At 41.7% G+C, this 21,019-nt stretch overlaps 1 protein-coding gene across 12 annotated transcripts in view; it reads right to left on the bottom strand.

Annotated features, from left to right (window-relative positions):
* The window catches only part of SMYD3 (SET and MYND domain containing 3), a 765,785-nt gene that overhangs the window by 12,676 nt on the left and 732,090 nt on the right, over positions 1-21,019 (bottom strand). For 10 of the 12 annotated variants that reach the window (XM_005539600.4, XM_045392693.2, XM_045392721.2 and 7 more), the window contains one exon: positions 8,360-8,468. The exons of the other annotated variants lie outside the window; for them this stretch is intronic. In XM_005539600.4, coding sequence (XP_005539657.1) covers positions 8,360-8,468 — 109 coding nt within the window. The remainder of the gene's footprint in view (positions 1-8,359; positions 8,469-21,019) is intronic. 12 annotated transcript variants of the gene reach the window in all.

Genomic DNA, 21,019 nt, shown 5'->3' with positions numbered 1-21,019 from the left:
TAATTCTATTTAAAAAGAATTCTTACAGACAACATATGCTTGGGTCATGTGTTAAAAATCTTTTCTACTAATCTCTGTCTTTTAATTGGTGTATTTAGGCAATTTACACCTTTTACATAGACCACTTACATAATTTACAATGTTATTAATATAGTAGGGCTTAAATCTGCCATTTAATTTTTTGTTTTTCATTTGCTCTCTTTTTGTTTGTTTCTTTTTCCTGCATTCCTGTGGGTTAAACTTTTTTTAGAATTTCATTGCTTTTGAGTGTATTACTTTATATAGTTTTGTGGTTACTCCAGGTCTTATTATTTACATATATTTTATATATATATACACACACTATATATATACACATAACTTGTATATAATATACCTATGTATGTATATATGTATATATACACATATATATGTATATACCTTATCATAGTTTACTAGTGTCATTTTACCAGTTGAACTCAAGTGTACAAACCTTACTTTCCTTTACATTTTACCCTCCCCCACTCCCCCATTTGGAATACAATTGCCCTAAATATTTCTACTACATACATTTAGAATCATATCAGATAGTGTATAATTTTTGCTTCAACTATCAAACAATCTAGAAAACTCAAAGGGAGAAGGAAAGATCATTTTACTTACCCACATTTTTGCTGACCATGTTCTTTCTTCTTTCCTGACGTTCCAAGAGCCTTCTTTTATCATTTTCTTTCTGTTTAGAGAATTTCTTTAGCCATTCTTTTACAGTAAGTCTGCTAGTGATAAGTTCTTTTAGTTTTCCTTCATCTGAAAATGTCTTGATTTCTTCTTCATTCCTGAAGGGTATTTTTGCTGGACAAGATAAATTCTAAGGGCAACCCAAGTTTTGGGTTATCAGTTCTTTTCTTTCAGTAGTTGAAAAAAATATGCTACTTTCATCTGGTTTCTGTGGTTTCTGATGAGAAAAATCACTGTCATTCAAATTGTTTTTCCTGTACAGGTAAGTTGTCATTTTTCTTTTGCTGCTTTTAGGACTTATTTTGTGTGTGTGTGTGTGTGTTTAGTTTTCAGAAGTTTGAGTATGATCCACAGTCTTGGTGTCAACTGCTTTTGGTTTATACTGTTTGGGGTTCACTTAGCTTCTTGAATCTACAGGTTTATGTCTCCTGCCAAATTTGGAGAGTTTTCCACTATTAATTCTTTTCTTAAAAAACAATGTGGCAAAGTACACAAAACACTAATAGTTATCATTTTAACTATTTTTAACTCTTGAGTAGCATTAAGTACATTCACATTGTAGTGTAACCATTACTACTATCCATAACTTTTGCATCATGCTGTACCAAAACTGTGTACCCATTAAACAATAACTTCCCATCCCCTCCTCCCTTCGAACTCTGGTAACCACTGTTCTACTTCGGTCTCTAGGTATTTGACTGTTCTAGGTACCTCATATAAGTGGAATAATATGATATTTGTTCTTCTCTGTCAGGCTTATTTCACTTTGCATAATGCCTTCAAGGTTCATTTATGTGTAGCATGTGTCATAATTTTATTCCTTAAGGTTGAATAATATTCCATTGTATGTATATATCCCATTCTATGGGTTGCTTTTTATTCTGTTGATGGTATCCTTTGATGCCCAAAAGTTTTTAATTTTACCAGTTTGGTGAAGTCCAATTTGTTTATATTTTCTTTTGTAGACTGTACCTTTGGTGCCATATCCAAGAAATCATTACTATGTCCAATGTCATGAGGCTTTTTCCTTAATGTGTTCTTCTAAGAGTCTAGTAGAAGCTTTTGATCTTACGTTTAGGTCTTTGATCCTTTATATGGTGTTAGGTAAGGGCCTAACTTTACTCTTTTGCATGTGGATATACAGTTTCCCCAACACTATTTGTTTTACTTTATATGGTGTTAGGTAAGGGCCTAACTTTACTCTTTTGCATGTGGATATACAGTTTCCCCAACACTATTTGTTGAAGACACTGTACTTTTTCCATTGAGTGGTCTTGGCATCCATGTTGAAAATCACTTGACCATATATGCGAGGGTTTATTTCTGGGCTCTCTATTCCATTGGTCTATATGTCCATCTACGCCAGTATCACCCTGTTTTGACTACTGTAGCTTTCTCATAAATTTTAAAATCAAGAACGGTGAGTTCTCCATGTTTGTTATTCTTTTTCAAGACTGCTTTTGGCTATTTGGAATTCCTTGAGGTTCCATATATATTTCAAGATGTATTTTTCTATTTCTTCCCCAAAAAAGCCATTGGGATTTTGATAGAGATTGCATTGAATCTGAAGATCATTTTGGGTAATATTGACATCTTAATAAGACTAAGTCTTCCAACCTATGAACATGAGATGTAATTCTCCTTATTTATGCCTTCTTCATGGAGAATAATTGAGTATGTTACTCAGTTTTGTGTTATTGCAAATGGCATTATTCTCTTAATTTTGTTTTCGAATTGTTGATTTTTCATGTTTAGAAATATAACTGATTTTTGTGAGCCAAGATTGTACCACTGCACTCCAGCCTGGGTGACAGAGCGAGATTCTGTCTCAAAAAAAAAAAAAGAAAAGAAAAGAAATACAACTGATTTTTGTGTGTTGATTTGTATCCTGCAACCTTGCTTAATTCACTTATTAGTTGTAACATTGTTGGGGGTGTGTGTGTAATCTATAGAGCTTTCTCCATATGAGATCATATTATCTGTATATAGAGATAATTTTATTTCATCCTTTCCAATTTGGATGCCTCCACCGTTATTTCTTCAAGCACTTTTTCCACCTCACCCTCTTTTACTTCTCTTTCTGGGACTTCAATGTTAGATCTTTTTGTTATTGATCCTCTGAGGCACCGTTCAATTTTACTTTTTCTTCAGTATTTTTTTCTGTTTTTCAGGTTGGGCAGTTTCAATTGTCTTATCTTCACATTCACCAATTCATTCCTCTGTTTCCTCCATTCTGTTGTGGAGCTCCCTTCTGTTTATTTTGATTATTATATTTATCAGCTCTTAAATTTCTATTTGTGTCTTCTTTATGGCTTCTACCTAACTGAGGTTTTCTACTTTTTCCATTTATTTTGAGGGTGTTTGTAATTCCTTGATGAAGCATTTTTATCACGGCTGCTTTAAAATCTGTCAGATTATTCTAACATCTCTGTTATCTTGGAATTGGCGTCTACTAATTGCTTTGATTTTCATTAAGATTGAGGTCTTCCTGGTTCTTGTCACAGTGAGTGATTTTTAACCGAAGCACAGATGTTTTGAGTATTCCGTTATGAGACTCTGAATTTTACCTCAACCTGCTTTAGTGGCTTTCTCTGACATCGCTCCAGCAAGAGAATGAGGTGATGACACCCTATTACTGCCAGGTGGAGGTACAAGTTCATGTTCCCCATCTGACTCCTTGTTGCTACTGAACTTATACTTCCTGGTAGGTAAATTTCTGCTTATTGCCCATAATACGGCTTAATCACTGTGTTTGCATTTTAGCCGTTATTTTCTTTTCTCTTTTTTGGTTCAAAAACACACTCTTGGAACTATTATTCTCCATTTGGAGGTCAGTAGGAACCATTCATAAAAATCAGAGCTAGGGGCTTCCAAACAACTCTTTGAAGGTGTTAGTGACAACTATGGAACATCGTCTCTGTGTGCCTTCTTATTCTACCTCTTTCCCTCCCACCTCCCCACACGGTAAAGTATGATGTTAAGTATTTAGAGGAGGGCTTTTTAACCTAGACACCACGGACACTTAGTCCATGGAAGGGCTTCAGGGAGCCTCTGAGGCCGCCATCCATACCAAATATACAAAAGGTTGTGTATATTTAACCTTTCTCTGGTTAGTCAGTGGCCCTCATCAGATTCCTAAATAGGGATACGACCAAAGAGGTTAAGAATCACTGTAGCAGATTAAGGCATGGGACCAACAGAAGTGCATGCTCTAAATCAGCCATTGCTGGGGCTGGAAATCAGGGTGGCTGATGCAAGAATAAAAGAAGCAATCTCTAGGACTTGCGGCCTTGTGCTCTCTATTTAGATGCAAAAAAAGCTAAAAAATGCTCAAGATATAAAATACTTCAATAAAATTAAAAGAGAAGGGAAAAATTATGATACAAAAAGTTTAAATACAGATTTTAAAAAAATGGATACTGAGGGGAAAGAAGTCTAAGTTTTGGAGCCAGACTTGCTACAAAGCAACTCCACTAGGGCCGGGGTGCGGGAGCCTGCAGCATGCAGCGTTCACAGGAAAAAACCAGCTCTGATTAACAAGACAGCCCACATGGGCTGTCCTTGAGGTCCAAGAAGTCAAATTAGTAGTAAACAAAAGCCTTCTAAGAAATAAATGGAAAGAAATAAAAGTAGATTAGAGACAGGAGAGGGCAGGAGGGAAGCACTGGGAAGGGACCCCGGGACTGTCCCGTGGCAGCAATCAGAAGAATTTCAGCTGAGCCCAGTGGAAACGGAAGATGAAACCAAATCAGAGCTGGGCTAAGTGGATTCCTTTCCTGGAGGAGGCTGGAGCCTAACTGAATCTGTAATAAATCTCTGTGTCTGAAGCTCCTCTGATTTCTGTTCAAACTCAGTCTTCAAAAACCTTATTCAAGTGATTTCATTCCATTATTTCCAGGGTTTCTAAGACAAGAAAGAGCATCCCAGGGGTGCCTGTCTGAAGATGACATCAGTTTCAAAAGGCAAAGAGTATAGCCTCCCTTTTCCCTCTCCAGGTTACCCGAGTCCTGAGAAAGCTCAGGAAAGAAAGACTTTCTGCAGGAAGACACTGACCTGCTTCTAGACTCCCAGGTCATGTGAGTTTTCCTAGGGATGGATACATTCAGGCCATCCCTCCGCTAGCAAATGCTCAGCAAAGGTCATGAGAAGATCTGGTCCATTAACCATAAACAGCTAAACAGCAGGGTCGGGGAAGGCTTTTAAAGTCTTCCATCCATTACCAAAATCCATTCATTCAAGCATGTCTTTAACAGAGCTCGCTGTATTGGGGGCTTGTGTGTCTACATTAGGTGGCACCAGAAGACACAAAAGGAATGTAAGGTCCCTTGAGGAATTCCCACTCACCTTGGGGAGCAGGCATAGAACATAACTGTTCACCAGAGGAACCACCGTGTACCCCAAACTACAAACACAAGTACTGAACAGACCCGCTAGTGGGAGAGTGATCAGAACAAGCGTTCCTGTAACAATACCCATCTTTAATCGTTTCAAAATGCTAGAGATTGGCCAGCACACTCTTGCGCATTGCCTCGTTTACTCCTCAAAACAACTCTGTGGGATAGCTATCAGCCTCCTTTTACAAATGAAATTATATTCAGAGATTAATGCAAATGGTAGGACTGGAACCTGGACGTACTGACTCTAAATCCTTGCACTCTTTCTACGACTCTGCCAGGAGTGCATGTTTGCTCCTTGGTTGATCATCAGACCTCGGCAAGAGACCCAATGACTTTTGTAGAGACACATAGCAAGTTTGGGTAAGGCCACCATTTAACCCCAGGCCTCATGACAGATAATCTGACGCTGCTCCCAGAATACCTTTCAACTGGCATCTATCGGGGTGCATGCCTGAGCTTCACCTTGGTACCAAGAGCAGGAAAAGCTAACATGATTACCAAGAGAAGCTTCTGAAAGAGGCGATGCAACCTCATCAGAAGAGTACGAGGGCAGCAGAACAGACCTGGGCATGAGGGATGGAAAGGGCAGTAAGAGGGTCATCAGAAGGGCTGGTGATGGTCAGTACCATCAGCCCAGGCCACATTATCCTGAAAACCCATAGCGAGATGTCTGTCTGGGTTGGTTCAGGCTTGTCCTCATAGCTGGGGGTTTTAGATGTCTCCTTCAAGAGTTCTGTACGCAATGGCAATGAATAAAGCTTCACGGAAAGAAAAGCAGCAATCTAAATCTTCTCTGATTTCTCTCCCTTATTTTCCTTTTCCCCAAGTTGGCAACAGGAGTTCGGCTAGAGCTTAAGGGATTTCTACACACTGATCTTACTAGACAGCCTCATCTATTTAATTGGACCAGTCTAGAGGGAAAGAACAGAGCCTTGGTTTCTGGCCTGGATTTAATGACTTGTACATGTTTATTTCCTCCATTAAATTGTACACACCATACTGATTTTTTTTGTTTTTTTTGTTTTTTTTTTTTTGAGACGGAGTCTCACACTGTAGCCCAGGCTGGAGTGCAATGGTGCAATCTCGGCTCACTGTAACCTCTGCCTCCTGGGTTCAAGTGATTCTCCCACCTCAGCCTCCGGAGCAGCTGGGATTTCAGGCACCCGTTATCATGCTTGGCTAGTTTTTGTATTTTTGTAGAGATAGGGTTTCATCATGTTGGCCAGACTGGTCTTGAACTCCTGACCTCAGGTGATCTGCCTGCCTCGGCCTCCCAAAGTGCTGGGATTATAGATGTGAGCCACTGCACCCAGCCTGGGTCTTATCCAAAGTAGCAGAGGTATTTGATCACCGTGTTGAATTAAATTGAACAAATACACCTGACTTTGGCTCGTGTGACTTCAGGGAGCTCTTGCATGTCTCCCAACCTGAGCGCCTTCATTTTCAAATAGGAAGGAATTCCTGTTTGTCCCGCTGACCTCATACAGCTGTCACCTGTCATGAGGACTAAGTATGATCACGTATCATGTATGTACGAGCAGTATTCATAGTTTCTAGTCCCATATAAACACAAAGGTCTAGTTTGATCACTTACAAACATTTGCTTGCAGGTGGCCCTGTGTTGGGTATATCATACATTAGCAAATTTCCTGTACATCATTTTTCTGTCAAGACTTTCACACAGTAAGCCCTTAATAAGGATCTTCTGTACCTCGCTGATTCGACTGGCTAAGTACCCCCAAGACCAGAAAAGGAAAGTTCTTCCTGAGGCTGCAACAGACAGTGTGCTGTTCTTCCCCCCGCCTGGGCAAACATGCCAGACATGATAAAAAGAACAGGAAGAGCTGAGTGCCTTCAGGAAATCCGAGTGTTACTCCTATTGGCCACATGCTGACTTTATTTAAAGATCAAATAAAGGCACTCTGGCTAGCATTCGGCAAAAATGAGCACGGGGGAATCTTATTTTTAAGAATCCCTCAGGCATTTGTCATTTCTCTCAGGTCCATGTGGGCGGCTGCCAATGTTATGGGAGCAGCCGGCCCCTGGACACGCCCTGAGCAACCCTGATGCCCAATCCTTCCACCGCCACTCTTCCGCACACAAGGGCATGGCGGCCCGGAGGGTCCTGTTAAAGTGTCAAGTGCTTCCTATGATACCCACACGCCAGGTCTCCATATGACCCACCGGTGCCTGGCTAGGTGGGCATGTGAGCTCTCCTTTGGAAGGGTCACGGACTGGAGGAGAGGGAGTTCTGCTGAGGTGGGAAAGCCAGACAGCAGAGAGCCCTGGGCTCCTCTGGGCAGAGGAGACTCCTTAAGCGGGTGAAACTAACTATCGTGTTTTAACAAGGTATTCCAACCCTAAACCAGTTCTCCCGTTTAGTTTCTTGACACTTACTACTAGAACCGTATTCACTGACCTCCTTCCCTTCCTCCTTCCCCCAACAATGAATACTTCCTAAGTTCCAGATCCCTTCATGGCACTGAGCTGGTTACCAAGACAACCACGAAGCCCTCACGCTCTCCTGGGGGCAGGGGCAGGGGTGGCCATCAGGTATGCCTACTGCGATGTGAAATGGGCTCTCCTGGCAAGGTGGGCAGAGAGCTGCAGGGGTAGGACGGCAAAGTAACACTGGAGTTAGGCCTTAAAGGATTACAGAGTTCTGTCAAGCCCAGGGGGTTGTGATGGGGAGGGCGTTTAAGGCAGAGGAAATAGCCGTGTGAAGACGGAGGAGTGAGAAGTTCAGGGTCACGGTGGGTCCTGGTGAGCAGCAGTGAGCACTGGCTGGGTGGAAAGGGAGAGAGGAAGGGCGGGGAGAAGAGGCTGTAAAGCTGAACTGCCACAAAGAGGGTCAAGGGCTTGCCGTGCAAGGGATATAGACTGTTCTGTGGGCAATGGGGAGGAGGCACAAACGAGTTGACCTTGTGGAGAGGGCACAGGAGCAGTGGTGTTCTGAGGCTGGTTTGCACCAGGGTGCAAGAGTAATTGTTAAGATTATTTTTACAAGAAGGTTGATTTTACATTTAAAATCAGCCATGGTTGGCATGCCTGCATCACAGAAATAGGCAAATGTCACAAAGCAGGTTTTTTTCCAGAGTGGTTGTTAAACATTTACCAGCACACATTGGGCATGCGTGTGTATGCATGCCCACATATGTAGAGCTGCTAACCAATAACAAAAGGGTTCAGCAACAGCAGAAAAAAAGGATGCCAGGCAGAACTACGTGAGATCTTGGCACACTCACCAGTCTGAGATTCTTCATTGCTTGGGGAAACATGCCTTGATGTAGCTGCAGTTTGCCAACTTTCATCACTTGAACCCCTCTGACGGGATGGCTTCCTGGGAAAAAAATCCTGGAAGAAACCACACAGCAAACAGTGTCAGCAGCTCTCACCTTTGCAGTCAGCATTTCATCAGGAGAAAGTAGGAGCAAACACCAGCTGTGAATGTCAATGAGGAAATTAGTTTTGCAATCCAGGAGAATGCAGTACTGAGGGGAATTAACACACAATCCACAATCGGTCTCCAGCTCCTCCACGTTCTGTGTTAGGGAAAAAAAATGATAGGACTAAAAGGTCCCCCTCATAAACACTAGAGAAGAGAAACAAAAGTTTGGAGCTCTGCGTTGATATTTGGGAGGGATGCGGCGGGGAGAACAGGTGCTAATCTTCTCCTCCAGGCTCCTCCATGAAGCGCTAGCACTAGCAGAGCCCTGGAACAGAAGATTGCCTCTCAATACATATTTGTTGAATAAATAAAGTTTTCATGATCCCCCAACTAGATACTACCACATTCCCCTTTTAACCGCAAAGCCCTTTGATTGAATCTCAGTCCATCATGGAACACCTTTCTGATAAGCACGTGTGTATTTATTTATCATCTCACTGGATTATAATGCTTTTTATCCAGGCACCCCATCTGCGTTCTCCATGACGTCTGACATGCAGGAGGAACTCCATCCATGCTGGACCCCTTTCACATAGAACAGAATAGAATACGGTGTTGTCGTGGACCAAAGAAAGGACTGCACACACCTCCAGCTACCGGGTGTTTCAGACCCTGTGATGAGCTGTATTACTTCAATTCAACAAGAATTTACCACCTTGAATTTAACCAAATATGAGCAGTTTGGCCTGTTCTGGCACCAATACTCCCTACCCCTACTCTTAGAGAATACTGAGCCCCTGCTGTATACGCACAATTGTCTCTGGGGGAAATGCCTACACACACACACACACACACACACACACACACAACCACAGTTTAAATGAGCTTTTCAGGCCAGGTGTGATGGCTCCCACCTGTAATCCCAGCACTTTGGAGGCTGAGGCAGGCGGATTGCTTGAGCTTAGGAGTTTGAGACTAGCCTGGGTAACATGGCAAAACCCTGTCTCTATAAAAAATACAAAAATGAGCCAGGTGTAGTGGAGCAAGCCTGTAGTCCCAGCTACCTAGGACGCTGAGGTGGGAGGATCACTCGAGCCCAGGAGGCTGAGGCTGCAGTTTCACACCACTGCACTCCACCCTGGGTGACAGAGTGAGACCCTGTCTCAAAAAAAGAAGTTTTTTCCTTAAGGCTGAATCATCCCATTAGACACAAGACACACATTCCTGCAGGAGTTAAAACAAGGTTACATGATGGAGCATGAGTCAGCGCCCAAGCAAGGCATAACTTAATGTACACTAGATGCTCAAGTTTGTTGAACTGAACTGAGAAAATGATACAAGTATTGTGAAGACAAAGAGGTGACTGACGGCTGGACCGGGGAAGGCTTCCTGGAGCAGGGAAACTGGACTTACACTGGCTCCCAAGGATTTGGAGAGGCTTGGCTGGGTAGGAGAAGGGAAGTGTATCCCAACCGTCAGAGAGAACGAGCAAGGGCTCACTCTAAATGCGGCTTCTCCAGGGACAGAGGTGCCTGCCCACAGACATCAATAAGATAATCCTAGAATCCATCAGTTATACAGGGCTTGCCATGTGCCAGGCACTGTTCCAACTGCTTTTCATCCATGAACCCAGAGAACCCCATCTAAGCTCTATGATGTAATAGTGATGAGGCAGATTTACCAGGAGAGACAGGTATGTTCTCTGACAAGTGCACGCATATCTGCAAACCATTCCCTCTCGCTGAATCTTAACTCTTCCCCCCACGAAATGTGATATGGAAACATTTGTTTTCATTCATGCTCTTAAAAAAGTAGAAAGCAGTACCTGGGAGGAAAGTATTTAAACCGACAGAAGATTGGGCATGCCTCTTAAAAAGCTGAAAAGGGCCTAGGCACAGTGGCTCACACCTGCAGTCCCAGCACTTTGGGAGGCCGAGGCGGGCAGATCACGAGGTCAGGAGTTTGAGACTAGCCTGGTCAATATGGTGAAACCCCGCTTCTACTAAAAATACAAAAATTAGCTGGCCATGGTGGCACGCGCCTGTAATCCCAGCTACTCGGGAGGCTGAGGCAGAACTGCTTGAACCTGGGAGGTGGAGATGGAGGTTGCAGTGAGCTGAGATCGCGACACTGCACTCCAGCCTGGGCAACAAGAGCAAGACTCCATCTTAAAAAAAAAAAAAAAAAAAAAAGCTGAAAAGGGAGCAGAAGTGGGAACAACAAAGGAGACACCTGGGTCCTGGATTTTTCTTCATCACGTTACCTCTCACCCCTTACAAAATGAACATCATTATCTATTTGTGTAGAAATAACTTTAAGATTCCCAGACAAAGGGCATAAGTGCAGGACGCCATTATCAGAGGGTAATTGCCCTGGTCACTTTCCTTGAAAAGCACACCTGGATTTGGGGTGTTATATTATTGCTATGAATGTGGCATCATTAAATTTAAAGGTCAAAAAGTGATTTTACACTAATAATCACTCCACAAAGTGGATGTCTGTCATGTCAGTTAGAAGAAGCAAAGAAAATTTCAGTTCTACAACAGCAGAGAAAGCGGTGCGTCATTACGCCATGACAGGTACCTGCCCCGGTCACTCGGATATTTCAAAATGAAGTAGAGCTTACTAAGGAGAGCATGAGGAAGCGCTTGTAACGGGGGACTTCCAAATAAATATTTACAGGGCAGTCTCACAGCTCTGTGGGGCTGCCGATTGCGGGCCTGGTTTTGTTTCTGGAGGCCTCCCAGCTGCAATACAGAATAAAACTCGTGATTTCTTGCTGGAGTATAGCTCCAAGGAGAACTGGTCAAGCTCACTCCTGCTGGGAGATTCTCCAAGGGTGTGGCCTTCCATCCACTTTATGGTGTAGAGCAGGGATGGGGAGAGAAGAGGGCCTGGAGGTAGTAGTCTTGACAGGACAAAAAGACAGTCATCTTTTTGATAGGACTGTCAAAAATAAAGACCAGGATTACAGTCCAAAATGAAGCAGCAATCAGGTGTGTCCAAGGACTGTGAGGACTAAAGCAGGAGTCGGAGTGAGAAGGTGAGGGGAAGGTGCACCTATGAGATGCTGGATTCCGGGTCCGGCCGCGTAAGCTATCTGCAGAAGTCCAAAGTGAGTCCCTGCCCTTGGTTAGCATGTAGTTTGCAGGTGAAGCAAATGAAATCATGATACAGAAAGGCGTGTGACAGCCACCTGACCAGGGCACAGACAATGTGTGCTCTGGGAGCAGCCGGGACCACAGTGATCAGTGGAGTGGCAGAGTCTTAGCGGGTTTCCACTGGAGATGATGATGGGATCCTGGGACAAGGGAAGAGATGGATGCTTGCTCTGGTGATGGGATGGGAGGCTGAATGCCAAGGGGCAGTGAGCATGCTGGTCCGGCCAGCAGAGGAGGGGAGTGGGAAAGGAGGTGCACTGGAAGCCAGGCTGTGCAGAGGCACACGCGCAAAGCTAGAACTCTGGACTTCCCTTGCCAGCAGTGAGGCACTACCAAAGCGGGTTGAGGATATTTCATCAGAATAGAAAACCAAGAACATTGGAAAACAGACCCTAGAGGAAAAAGACTTGAGGTAGGATGGTGGCAATATCAACAGAAAAGAAGGACTTGGTAAAAGAAAGGTTATGTGGGTGATTTAACAGAATCTGGGGATCCAAGGGGGTGCAGTGGAGTCTGAGCTGACTCCGTGATTCAGAAATAGAAACACCTCCACAAAAACATACAAGCAAAGCATATAACGAAATCATTCAACAAGGCAGTTTGTTTGGGTGTTATAAATTTTCCTTTCATAGGTATAATGCTAGCAATCACATGTTCCAGAATGCTTGGCCTAGATTGGAAAAAAATGTTTTAGGTGTTTCTATGGTGAATAAGTGCATAAGAAGAAATGGGTTTAAACACGCAGAGAAAAGAAGGAAATGTGCACACCAGCTTTAACTCAGACCCATAAGCACCAAGATCTTACTGATATATTTCATAGGGAGGCTGAAGGTCAGGGAACTGGGATCTGAAGTCAAAAGGTCATGGAGAAGAAATATCTCAGAGATCCTGCCAGGCTGAGGTTGCTGATCTCTATTGGTTCTATGTGAACCAATTACCAATCGCATTATTCAGATAGCAGCTCTGGCATTTACAGGGTAGGAAAACGCCTTTGTTATTCAGGGCTACTGCTTTGGTTTGAATGTGTTCCCTCCAAAATGCAGATGCTGAAACTCAATGGCCACTGTGGCAGTGTTTGGAGGTTGGGCCTTTAAGAGGTGATTAGGTCACCAAGGCTCCTCCCCTTGCGAATGGGATCAAAACCCTTATAAAACAGGTTTCACGCAGGGTTCAGCTTGTTTGCTTTCCACCGTGCAAGGACAGTGTCCTCCCCTCCAGAGGACGTAGCAACAAGACATCACCTTGGAAATGGAGAGCAGTCCTCACCAGACAACCTGCTGGCTTGGATTTTATGGCTTGAACTTCCCAACCTCCAGAACTGTGAGAAAAAAAAAAAAATTCTGTTCTTTGTGAATTGCCGTCTATGGTATTTTGGTATAGCAGCACAAAGTTAAGACAATTATTTTTTAAAAACTGATCCAAAATATATTACTGAACCTGAAAGGAGAACTTAATCTGCCTGTTTAGATTGTATTTTAGAGCCGCTAAATAGCTCCAGTTGTATGAATTTTAGCTGATAAATGTGGAATGAGGATGGAATTAGAAAAATCATTTTGCAACTCCTGGAGAATTATTTGGCCAAGGGGAGAAGATATCACTTGATGAAACCATTAGATAAAAGGATAGTAAAGAATTGTATAGTGGATGGATTAATTTGTTACCACCTGAATCCACTGATCAATCTTAGCATCACCAAAGTAGGATAACTAGACGCTGAGTGCCATCGGATGCAGAAGGAATTATTTTTGACTACCTATCAACTAACCTTGTGAAACAAAACAAAACCCCACACACTCAAGCTGAATCTAATCAAGCCTGCAAAGTTAAATCCCATTTCATGCGGAAAAACAAGGGACAGAGGAACAAGTAAAGCAGTCAGCTGAATCTGGGGTATGGGAAATTCTACAAGCCTGGACCCAGGATCTTCAACAAGTCAATCATAGCAAAAGAAAAAGATGGTAGCAGAAAAATACTATAGATTAAAAGAGATGTAGGAGATGTAACAATCACATACGAGGTGCAGACCTCGTGTATCCATACTCAGCCAAGACAACTGTAAAAAGGTATTTCTGAGATAATCCAGGAAATCTGAGCGTGAAACGACATTGTGGATGGAAGAAAAAATGTCCACAATTTTTAGGAATACAAAACTGAGGTGCACATGAATTAAATGACCTAAAACCTAATATCTGAGATTTCACTTAAATCTAGTCACTCCTCTGTATGCACAAGATGTTAGTTCCAGGATCCCCACAAATGCCAAAGTCTGTGGATGTTTAAGTCTCTTACGGTCAGCCCATGGTATCCCCAGGTTATAAATCCCCAGGTTATAAATCCCCAGGTTCAGCATCTGCAGGTTCAACCAACTGCAGATCAAAAGCACAGTTGGCCCAGCATATCCACATGTTCTGCATCCAGTTCAATCAAGCACAGATCACTCAATGCAGAAGGCATGAATTTGGAGGGCCAACTGTATCTTCAGCAGATTTTCAGCTTCCAGCAATGGTGGCGCAGCTTATTTCAGACCAAGCAGCTTATCTGCTACTGAAAACAGGAAAACATGGACCAAAAAGTATTTTTAAGAATCTGTTTGAAGGTATCAAGGAGGCACTAAGGCAGCAAGACCTTGAAAAGTCAGGATCACGGAAAGAATGGAAGGGGAACCTTGTATTCATTGGTGCTTTTCCCTTCGATGATCTTCTAGTAGACACAGGCTCACCAGCTGAGCAATGTTTTTGGCAGTCTCACAGAAAAGGAGACACAGAAACTGGAATTCAGGGATCAACAATGATAACAAGGAGCTCTAGTAAACATCCCTGGCTTTCGATTCTGACCACCAAAGGACTACAATCTATCTAGGCATAGTACAGTAACTTAGAAATAAAGCAGCCACTACAAAGAATGAATCACTTCAAATCCTGATTGGATTAAGGCATGATCTCTTTCTCTCCTGATTCCCAGAAGCAAAAGTAAACATCTCTGAAGGAGACAACTTCATCCCCAGCCTCAACTTACCTCACATTTTCTGTATAATGCTCTGCATTTGGTAACATTATAACCCGGCATACGAAAAGACAAGAACCCTCTGAAAACCAAGAGAAACAACATAGACAGTGAGACAGACCTGCAGGTACTGAAACAGGAAGGTTCTCATACACGGACTTTAACTCATAAATGTGTTTCAGAACTTAAATAATAGGTAAGAATTTTAGCAGAAAACCAGAAATTATGTAAAAAATAACCAGTGGAAGTTTTAGAACTGAAAAATAGAAAACTAAAATTAAGAATTTAACCGCTTAGCATTAGATTAGTCAGAGCTGAGGAAAGAATTAGTGAACTTCAAGGTAGGTCAAATGAATATCTCCATGAAAAGACACAGAGACAATGGAATGGAAATAAACAGGGGCACAGGTCTCTTATGTGTCAACCGGAATCTCAAATGAGAGAAAGGAGAGAATGGGGCAGAAGCGATAGATAGATAGATAGCTGTAATGGTGGAACGTTTTCAAAACTAAAGACAGCAAGTCACAGATTCAAAAATGCTAAGAACTGCACAAAGACTAAAATAACTCAACAAAGGGAAAAAGAAGAAGGATGATGGATAAGGTAAGTGTGGCAAAATCTTGATAAGAATTACTGAAGCTGGATGATAGACATAAGAAAGGTCATATTACTCTATTTTTGTGAACAGTTGAAAATTTTCATAATCGGGGCACTGGATTTTACTTTTTCACTTTTAGAAATGATGGACTTTGGTAGATAGCCTCAAGTTTCAAAAGATTTGGAATTTTACTAACTTTTGAGCCTTCTGTAGAAATAAAATGATACATTCAATGAACAGTATACAACAGCCTTCCAATGTTGTTTCAAGACATTAGACATAGACCTGATAGCTAGAAAAATAGCAGAGGGAGCAACAGCCCACATTCAACATTAAAAGGCTTTGTTTTAGGTCTTAAAGTAAACGTCGAAACTCAGTGTTATGTCAGGAGTAAATGGGCAAAGAGGCAGGAGAGGCACATGGAGTCAGTCATCTGATGTTCCTCAGGCTCTGTTTAATTTAAAGCAGCAGTTTTATGGAAGTTATTTATGCCTTTGTGGTAGGATAACTTTATTTGTAATATGATACATTTTTGTTGCGGCCGGGGGGGGGGAAGGTCCTAACATGAGGAAACAAAACCAAAGTGGGGGGAGGGGAAAGATGAGCCCTACTGTCAAGAAACCACCTCAGAACAAGGAGAACTATTTCTTACCATGACCTTAATTAACCCAGGCTGTTACTCTGGAGAGGTGCTGTTTCCCAAGTGGGTGATGATTCATTGCTTCTCCATCACCTCTACTGCTGTGCTCTGCTGGTGACAGGAGATCAGGGCCATGAATTCTTGTTTCCAAAAGAAAAAGAACTTGGGTTCCAGCCCAGACGGAACCCTTGGCTCTTATTTGGTCCATGATATGTGCTATTGGCTCCACCTCATTAAGAAAGATGGATCTGCACTCCCCCATCTCTACGTGAGTAACTGAAAGAAAATTCGCAGTGTCACACAGAATTGGACAATGTCACAGTGAGATTTTGTCTCACTGCAATGAAATTTTTATTGCATTTCTTTTACTCCATAAACTGAGATACATTCTACTTCTCTTAAAAACTTTCACCAAATAGGTCCTTCACTCAAAAGGTGGGGTTTAGGTGAGGCGCCATGGCTCACACCCTTAATCCCAGTGCTTTGGGAGGCCAAGGAGAGAAGACTGCTCCAGGCCAGGAGTTCAAGGGCAGCCTGGGTAACACAGTGAGATGCCATCTCTACAAAAGGAAAAAAAAATTTAATTAGTCAGCCATGCATGGTGTTGCATAGCTGTAGTCCCAGCTACTTGGGAGGCTGAAGTGGGAGGATCACTTGAGCTCAGGAGTTTGAGGCTGTAGTGAGCCATGACAGTGCTGCTACACTTCAGCCTGAGTGACAGACAAGACTATCTCTAAAAATAAATACATAATTTTTTAGAAGTAGGGTTTTCTTACTCTCATTATTTTGACAATTAAGAGTTACTTGCACATGATCCATTATTAGAATCTTTAATCAGATAATAAGAATAAAAGAGACTTTCAATTATCTGAAATGTCCATGTTATTCACACTTAGGAGCACAGAGGGTAGGAAAGCAGTAGATAAATTAGAATGAAGGAGATAACAAGATTTGGGCTGAAGACAGGGCTCTTCCAATTAGCTGAGTGACTATTCACAATTAATGTGATAAGAGATTGGAGAGCATCTGGAAATGTATACAATTCCATACAAACACAAACTAGTATTAAGTTTCCAGTGCTAGTAAATGTATGGTAATTAGTGGAATGCACTGTTACACCCACATGGAGATTACACGCTGGGGGAGGGGGGAATCACTAAAATAAAAAGCATGATAGCATCAAAATGGTTATTTTCCACAGCCAAAAACAAACAGACAAACAAAAAACCACTTGAACTACTTCTACATTTGCCTGTTTCTTTTAAAATACAAGTGGCATGGGCAGCAACACAGAGGAAAGCCTGGAGTAGTTGAGATGATTCTGGATGAGCGTCCTCATTAAGGGAAAGACCTCGGTTCTTATGTTGAGATGATACTGGATAAGCGTCCTCATTAAGGGAAAGATTTATGTTGCAGATAGGGCTAAGCATCCAATAATGAACCAAACTTGGGTTTTGGTCTTTCCTTCTAGAAAACACACTGAGAAACTACTGCCTATATTTGTAACTTTTATATTAAGCGTGTTCAATTATTTTCATTTCATTCTGGACTTAAAAGTTTCCTCACTCCCTTGCTCACAAGCAGGCTGGCTGGCAGAAGGGAAACCTCAGGGGCTGTGTGGCTGGCCCTCAGTGTGGCACAGGGGTGAGGACTGGCCAGCATCTTCCAGGCGGGCAGGACGGTCCTCCACTTCATGTAAACAGTTTCCTCTTGAAGACTCATAATAGTGATAATGGTGTCCTTTTGCCTGTCTCATATAAGACAGCACTATTTTTTTAGGGTATGAAACATTTGATGACATCTTGAAGGATTTCAGAAAGACTGGCTACCACGACTGAAGTATAAAATAACCATAATTTAGTTTAATACATCCTTGAGAAAAAAAATGGTAATGAGATTTTCCCTACAGAAACTGCATTTATCCTGTAGTCTATCCTTATTATGTGGGCAATAAAAGATAAGGTTCTGAATGTATACACTAAAGCCCTCAAAAGATGGTCATATCATTGAGGTCATCCCTCAAGAAGAAACTTACGGCAGAAATTTTACAATTTTCATAAAAGTTTAAATTTATTTGAATGTTGTAGTTCAAGTTTATAAAAGCTGGTTTACATTCTACTCCTAGAAATGTAGCAGGCATGGTAGCTATACCGATTCAATGGAAACATACTGAAAACAATGTAAAATGCTTGATGAAATATTCTAAAAAGCAGTAAGATGCTGGCAAAATAGTAAGGCACTGTCAGGCCAAAATGTGAGTGAAGAAGGACTCCTGACAAGTAAGCAGAATGGCCCAACTGCTGGTCTGCCTGGAGCCTCTGTCCTGCCCTGCTCTGCGGGGCTTGGGGGACCAAAGAGCAAGTCCACTGCCTCCCCAGCAGGATGGGGTCTAGCAGGAAATCCTTCCTTTTGGCCAACTTATTTGGAATGGTGAGTAAGACATGACTGCAGATAACAGAAGGAAACAGATTATATTCAAAAGAGTCACAGAGAGCTGACAGGCGGCTGCAAGAGTGGAAGCTGAAAGCCGGTGGAACGACATCTGCCATGTGCTGGAGGAAAACAAACTCCTCCACTAGAATTCTGCATCCCAAAAGACATCTTTCAAGAATAAGGTTGAAGAGCTGAAGGGTGCAGGCTTCTGATGATGATGAAAATGTTCTAAAATTGACTGTAGTCATGGTTGCACATATATTTAAATATATTGAAAACCACTGAAGTATACACTTTAAACGGAGAAATTGTAAGCTGTATAAATTGTCTCTCAATAAATCTCTTAAAAAGGATAAAGACGAAATAAAAATATCTTTAGACAAAGAAAACTTGAAAATGTGTCACCAGATCTTCACAAAAGGAATTTCTAACATTCTAGGTAGAAGGAAAGTTATCCCAGATGGATGGTGTAAGATACAAGAAAAAACGGACAAAGAGAATGCTTAATATGGGCAAATCTATGAATACTGACAAAATAATTTTTGTGCATTAACAATACGGTAAAAAATTAAAATACACAATAATCGTAGCATATACATCAGTTGGAAAAACGGTAAAAAATTAAAATACACAATAATCGTAGCATATACATCAGTTGAAGAAACAGATTCAAGCGTTCTAAAGCCTCTCCACATCCATAAAGCGCCTGAGAAAGTAACATACTTTCTTTACAATTCTTTAACAGTTCGTCTGTGACTTATATATCCTTCACAGTATATGATTTATTTAATAATTTTAAACATCTGAAAAACTGATTTAATGTTCTAATTTCTTAGTATAAAGCCACTTTGCCGAGAGCAGTCAGGTTAACAGGTAATCTAGGGATTTAATGATCTCAGAGATTGAGTGTTAAATCAATAAGAAAGTAACACTGTGGTTCAAAAATACCTACCTACCCTTCCCTTGCTTGGAAAGAAAAGATGAGAGTTACAAAAATTAAACATGAATAAAAATCTGCACAATTTACTTTAAAATAGAAGATGAAATATAGTTTGGCATCAGTGAGCTCACCAAGCAGTATGTATCTGTATCTACAATGTTGTTTAACACTATCCTTACGCATTGTTGCTGACATATATAAATACAAACATGTAACTAGTGTTACTGGAACTCTTATTGAAATCAATCACTACAGATGCCAAGTACTCAGAGCCCACAGACCTTGAAGAAGCCACAGGATGGGTTTTCCCAGCACAGGTGTTGGGAGGTTCTGGGAAGCAGAGGTGTTCTCCTCTTTGAAGATTTTCGAAGAAAAAATACAGCCTGTTGTGGCAGAGTAGCTAGCACTGCTGAGAGGCAGAATCATGAGAAAGTGAGGCGATAGCAGAGGTTGGTAAACTTCACCTCAAAGCCAAATCCCAGGAGCAACATGCTTTTGTAAATAAGGTTTTGTGAGGACACAGCCGTGTCCATTCATTTATATGCTGTCCACAGTTGCTTTCAAGCCACAAGAGCACAATTAAGTAGGTGGATGTATGGCTTGCAAAGCTGGAAATCTTTACTACCTGGCTCTTCACAGAATAGTTGCTGACGCTTGCTCTACAACAAAGGAGCTACTAAAAATAAGAGGCGAGGAAGAGGATCCCTTACAAAAATTATCCTGTAAAGGACAACCATGGGTATGTCTTGGAAGTGGGGCTGCCTAGTTGTCTGTGTCACTAGCAACAATAATGGTAATTATAGTAACAGCAGTTCACGCAGTTAGTGCCTTTGCTTCATGTCAGGCACTGTCCTAAGGACTTTTAGTTCAATTTATTCTTAAAAAAAAAAAAAAAAAATCTTATTCAAGCAGACACTGGTAATGATGGTATAAAGTAATTAGTGATTCTTGTCCATAGAAAATGAGTACAAGACTAGTCAAAATTGCCAAAGGCAACCACTTCAGGGCATCAGAAATTGATCTAAGGTAGACAAAAAATTGAGAAGTGTTTGTTTTTTTAAAATAGCTATATTTTAGGGTAAGAAAATCAGGATTCTATGGTCTTCTTGCCTGAGGCTATTTCCATCTACCATTCACCCCCAAGTCAGCCTTAGAAGGAATGAGACCAGCTCTCCACATCACCTGGGTAACTGGGAAATTGCATGTACACAAGGGGGACCCAAAAGAACCTCGTCAAAAGTAAAAACCAGGGGAGATTTGAGGACCTTGGATGTATCTTCTCACGCACAAGTGACCAGCGGAGTGGAAGCCTTATAGGCTCAAGGTATTCCCAGAGGTCCTCTGTGTCTTCTGCATAGCTTCGTGGTCTGCCCATATCACAAAAAAGAAGAAGAGTAAAACACTAAGCAAAGACAACACTGATGAGCTCCACTGCGCACTCCACACTCTGCAGCTGAAGTCCAAGCAAGTTACAAAACCATACACCACAAAATGCCCACCAACAACTCTCAGAACAAAACAGAATGCAGAGTTATAACACGTTATTTCAAATGTTCACTTCCCAACTCAAAACCAGGAGATATACTGTCTCTACACCCTGCCCCCGCCCCGCAAAAAAATAAAGACAGAGGGCAGGATAATGATACAAAGTGTCAAAAGAAAGTATCAGCCAAGATATCTGTACCCAGAGAAACTGCCATTTAAAAATGAAGATGAATGTAGTAAAGATGAGTCTTTCTAAA

This window comes from Macaca fascicularis, chromosome 1 (assembly GCF_037993035.2).
Source record: "Macaca fascicularis isolate 582-1 chromosome 1, T2T-MFA8v1.1".
Taxonomy (NCBI): domain Eukaryota; kingdom Metazoa; phylum Chordata; class Mammalia; order Primates; family Cercopithecidae; genus Macaca; species Macaca fascicularis.
Note: the sequence above shows the minus strand (reverse complement) of the source record. Positions and strands in the feature narration are given on the sequence as shown.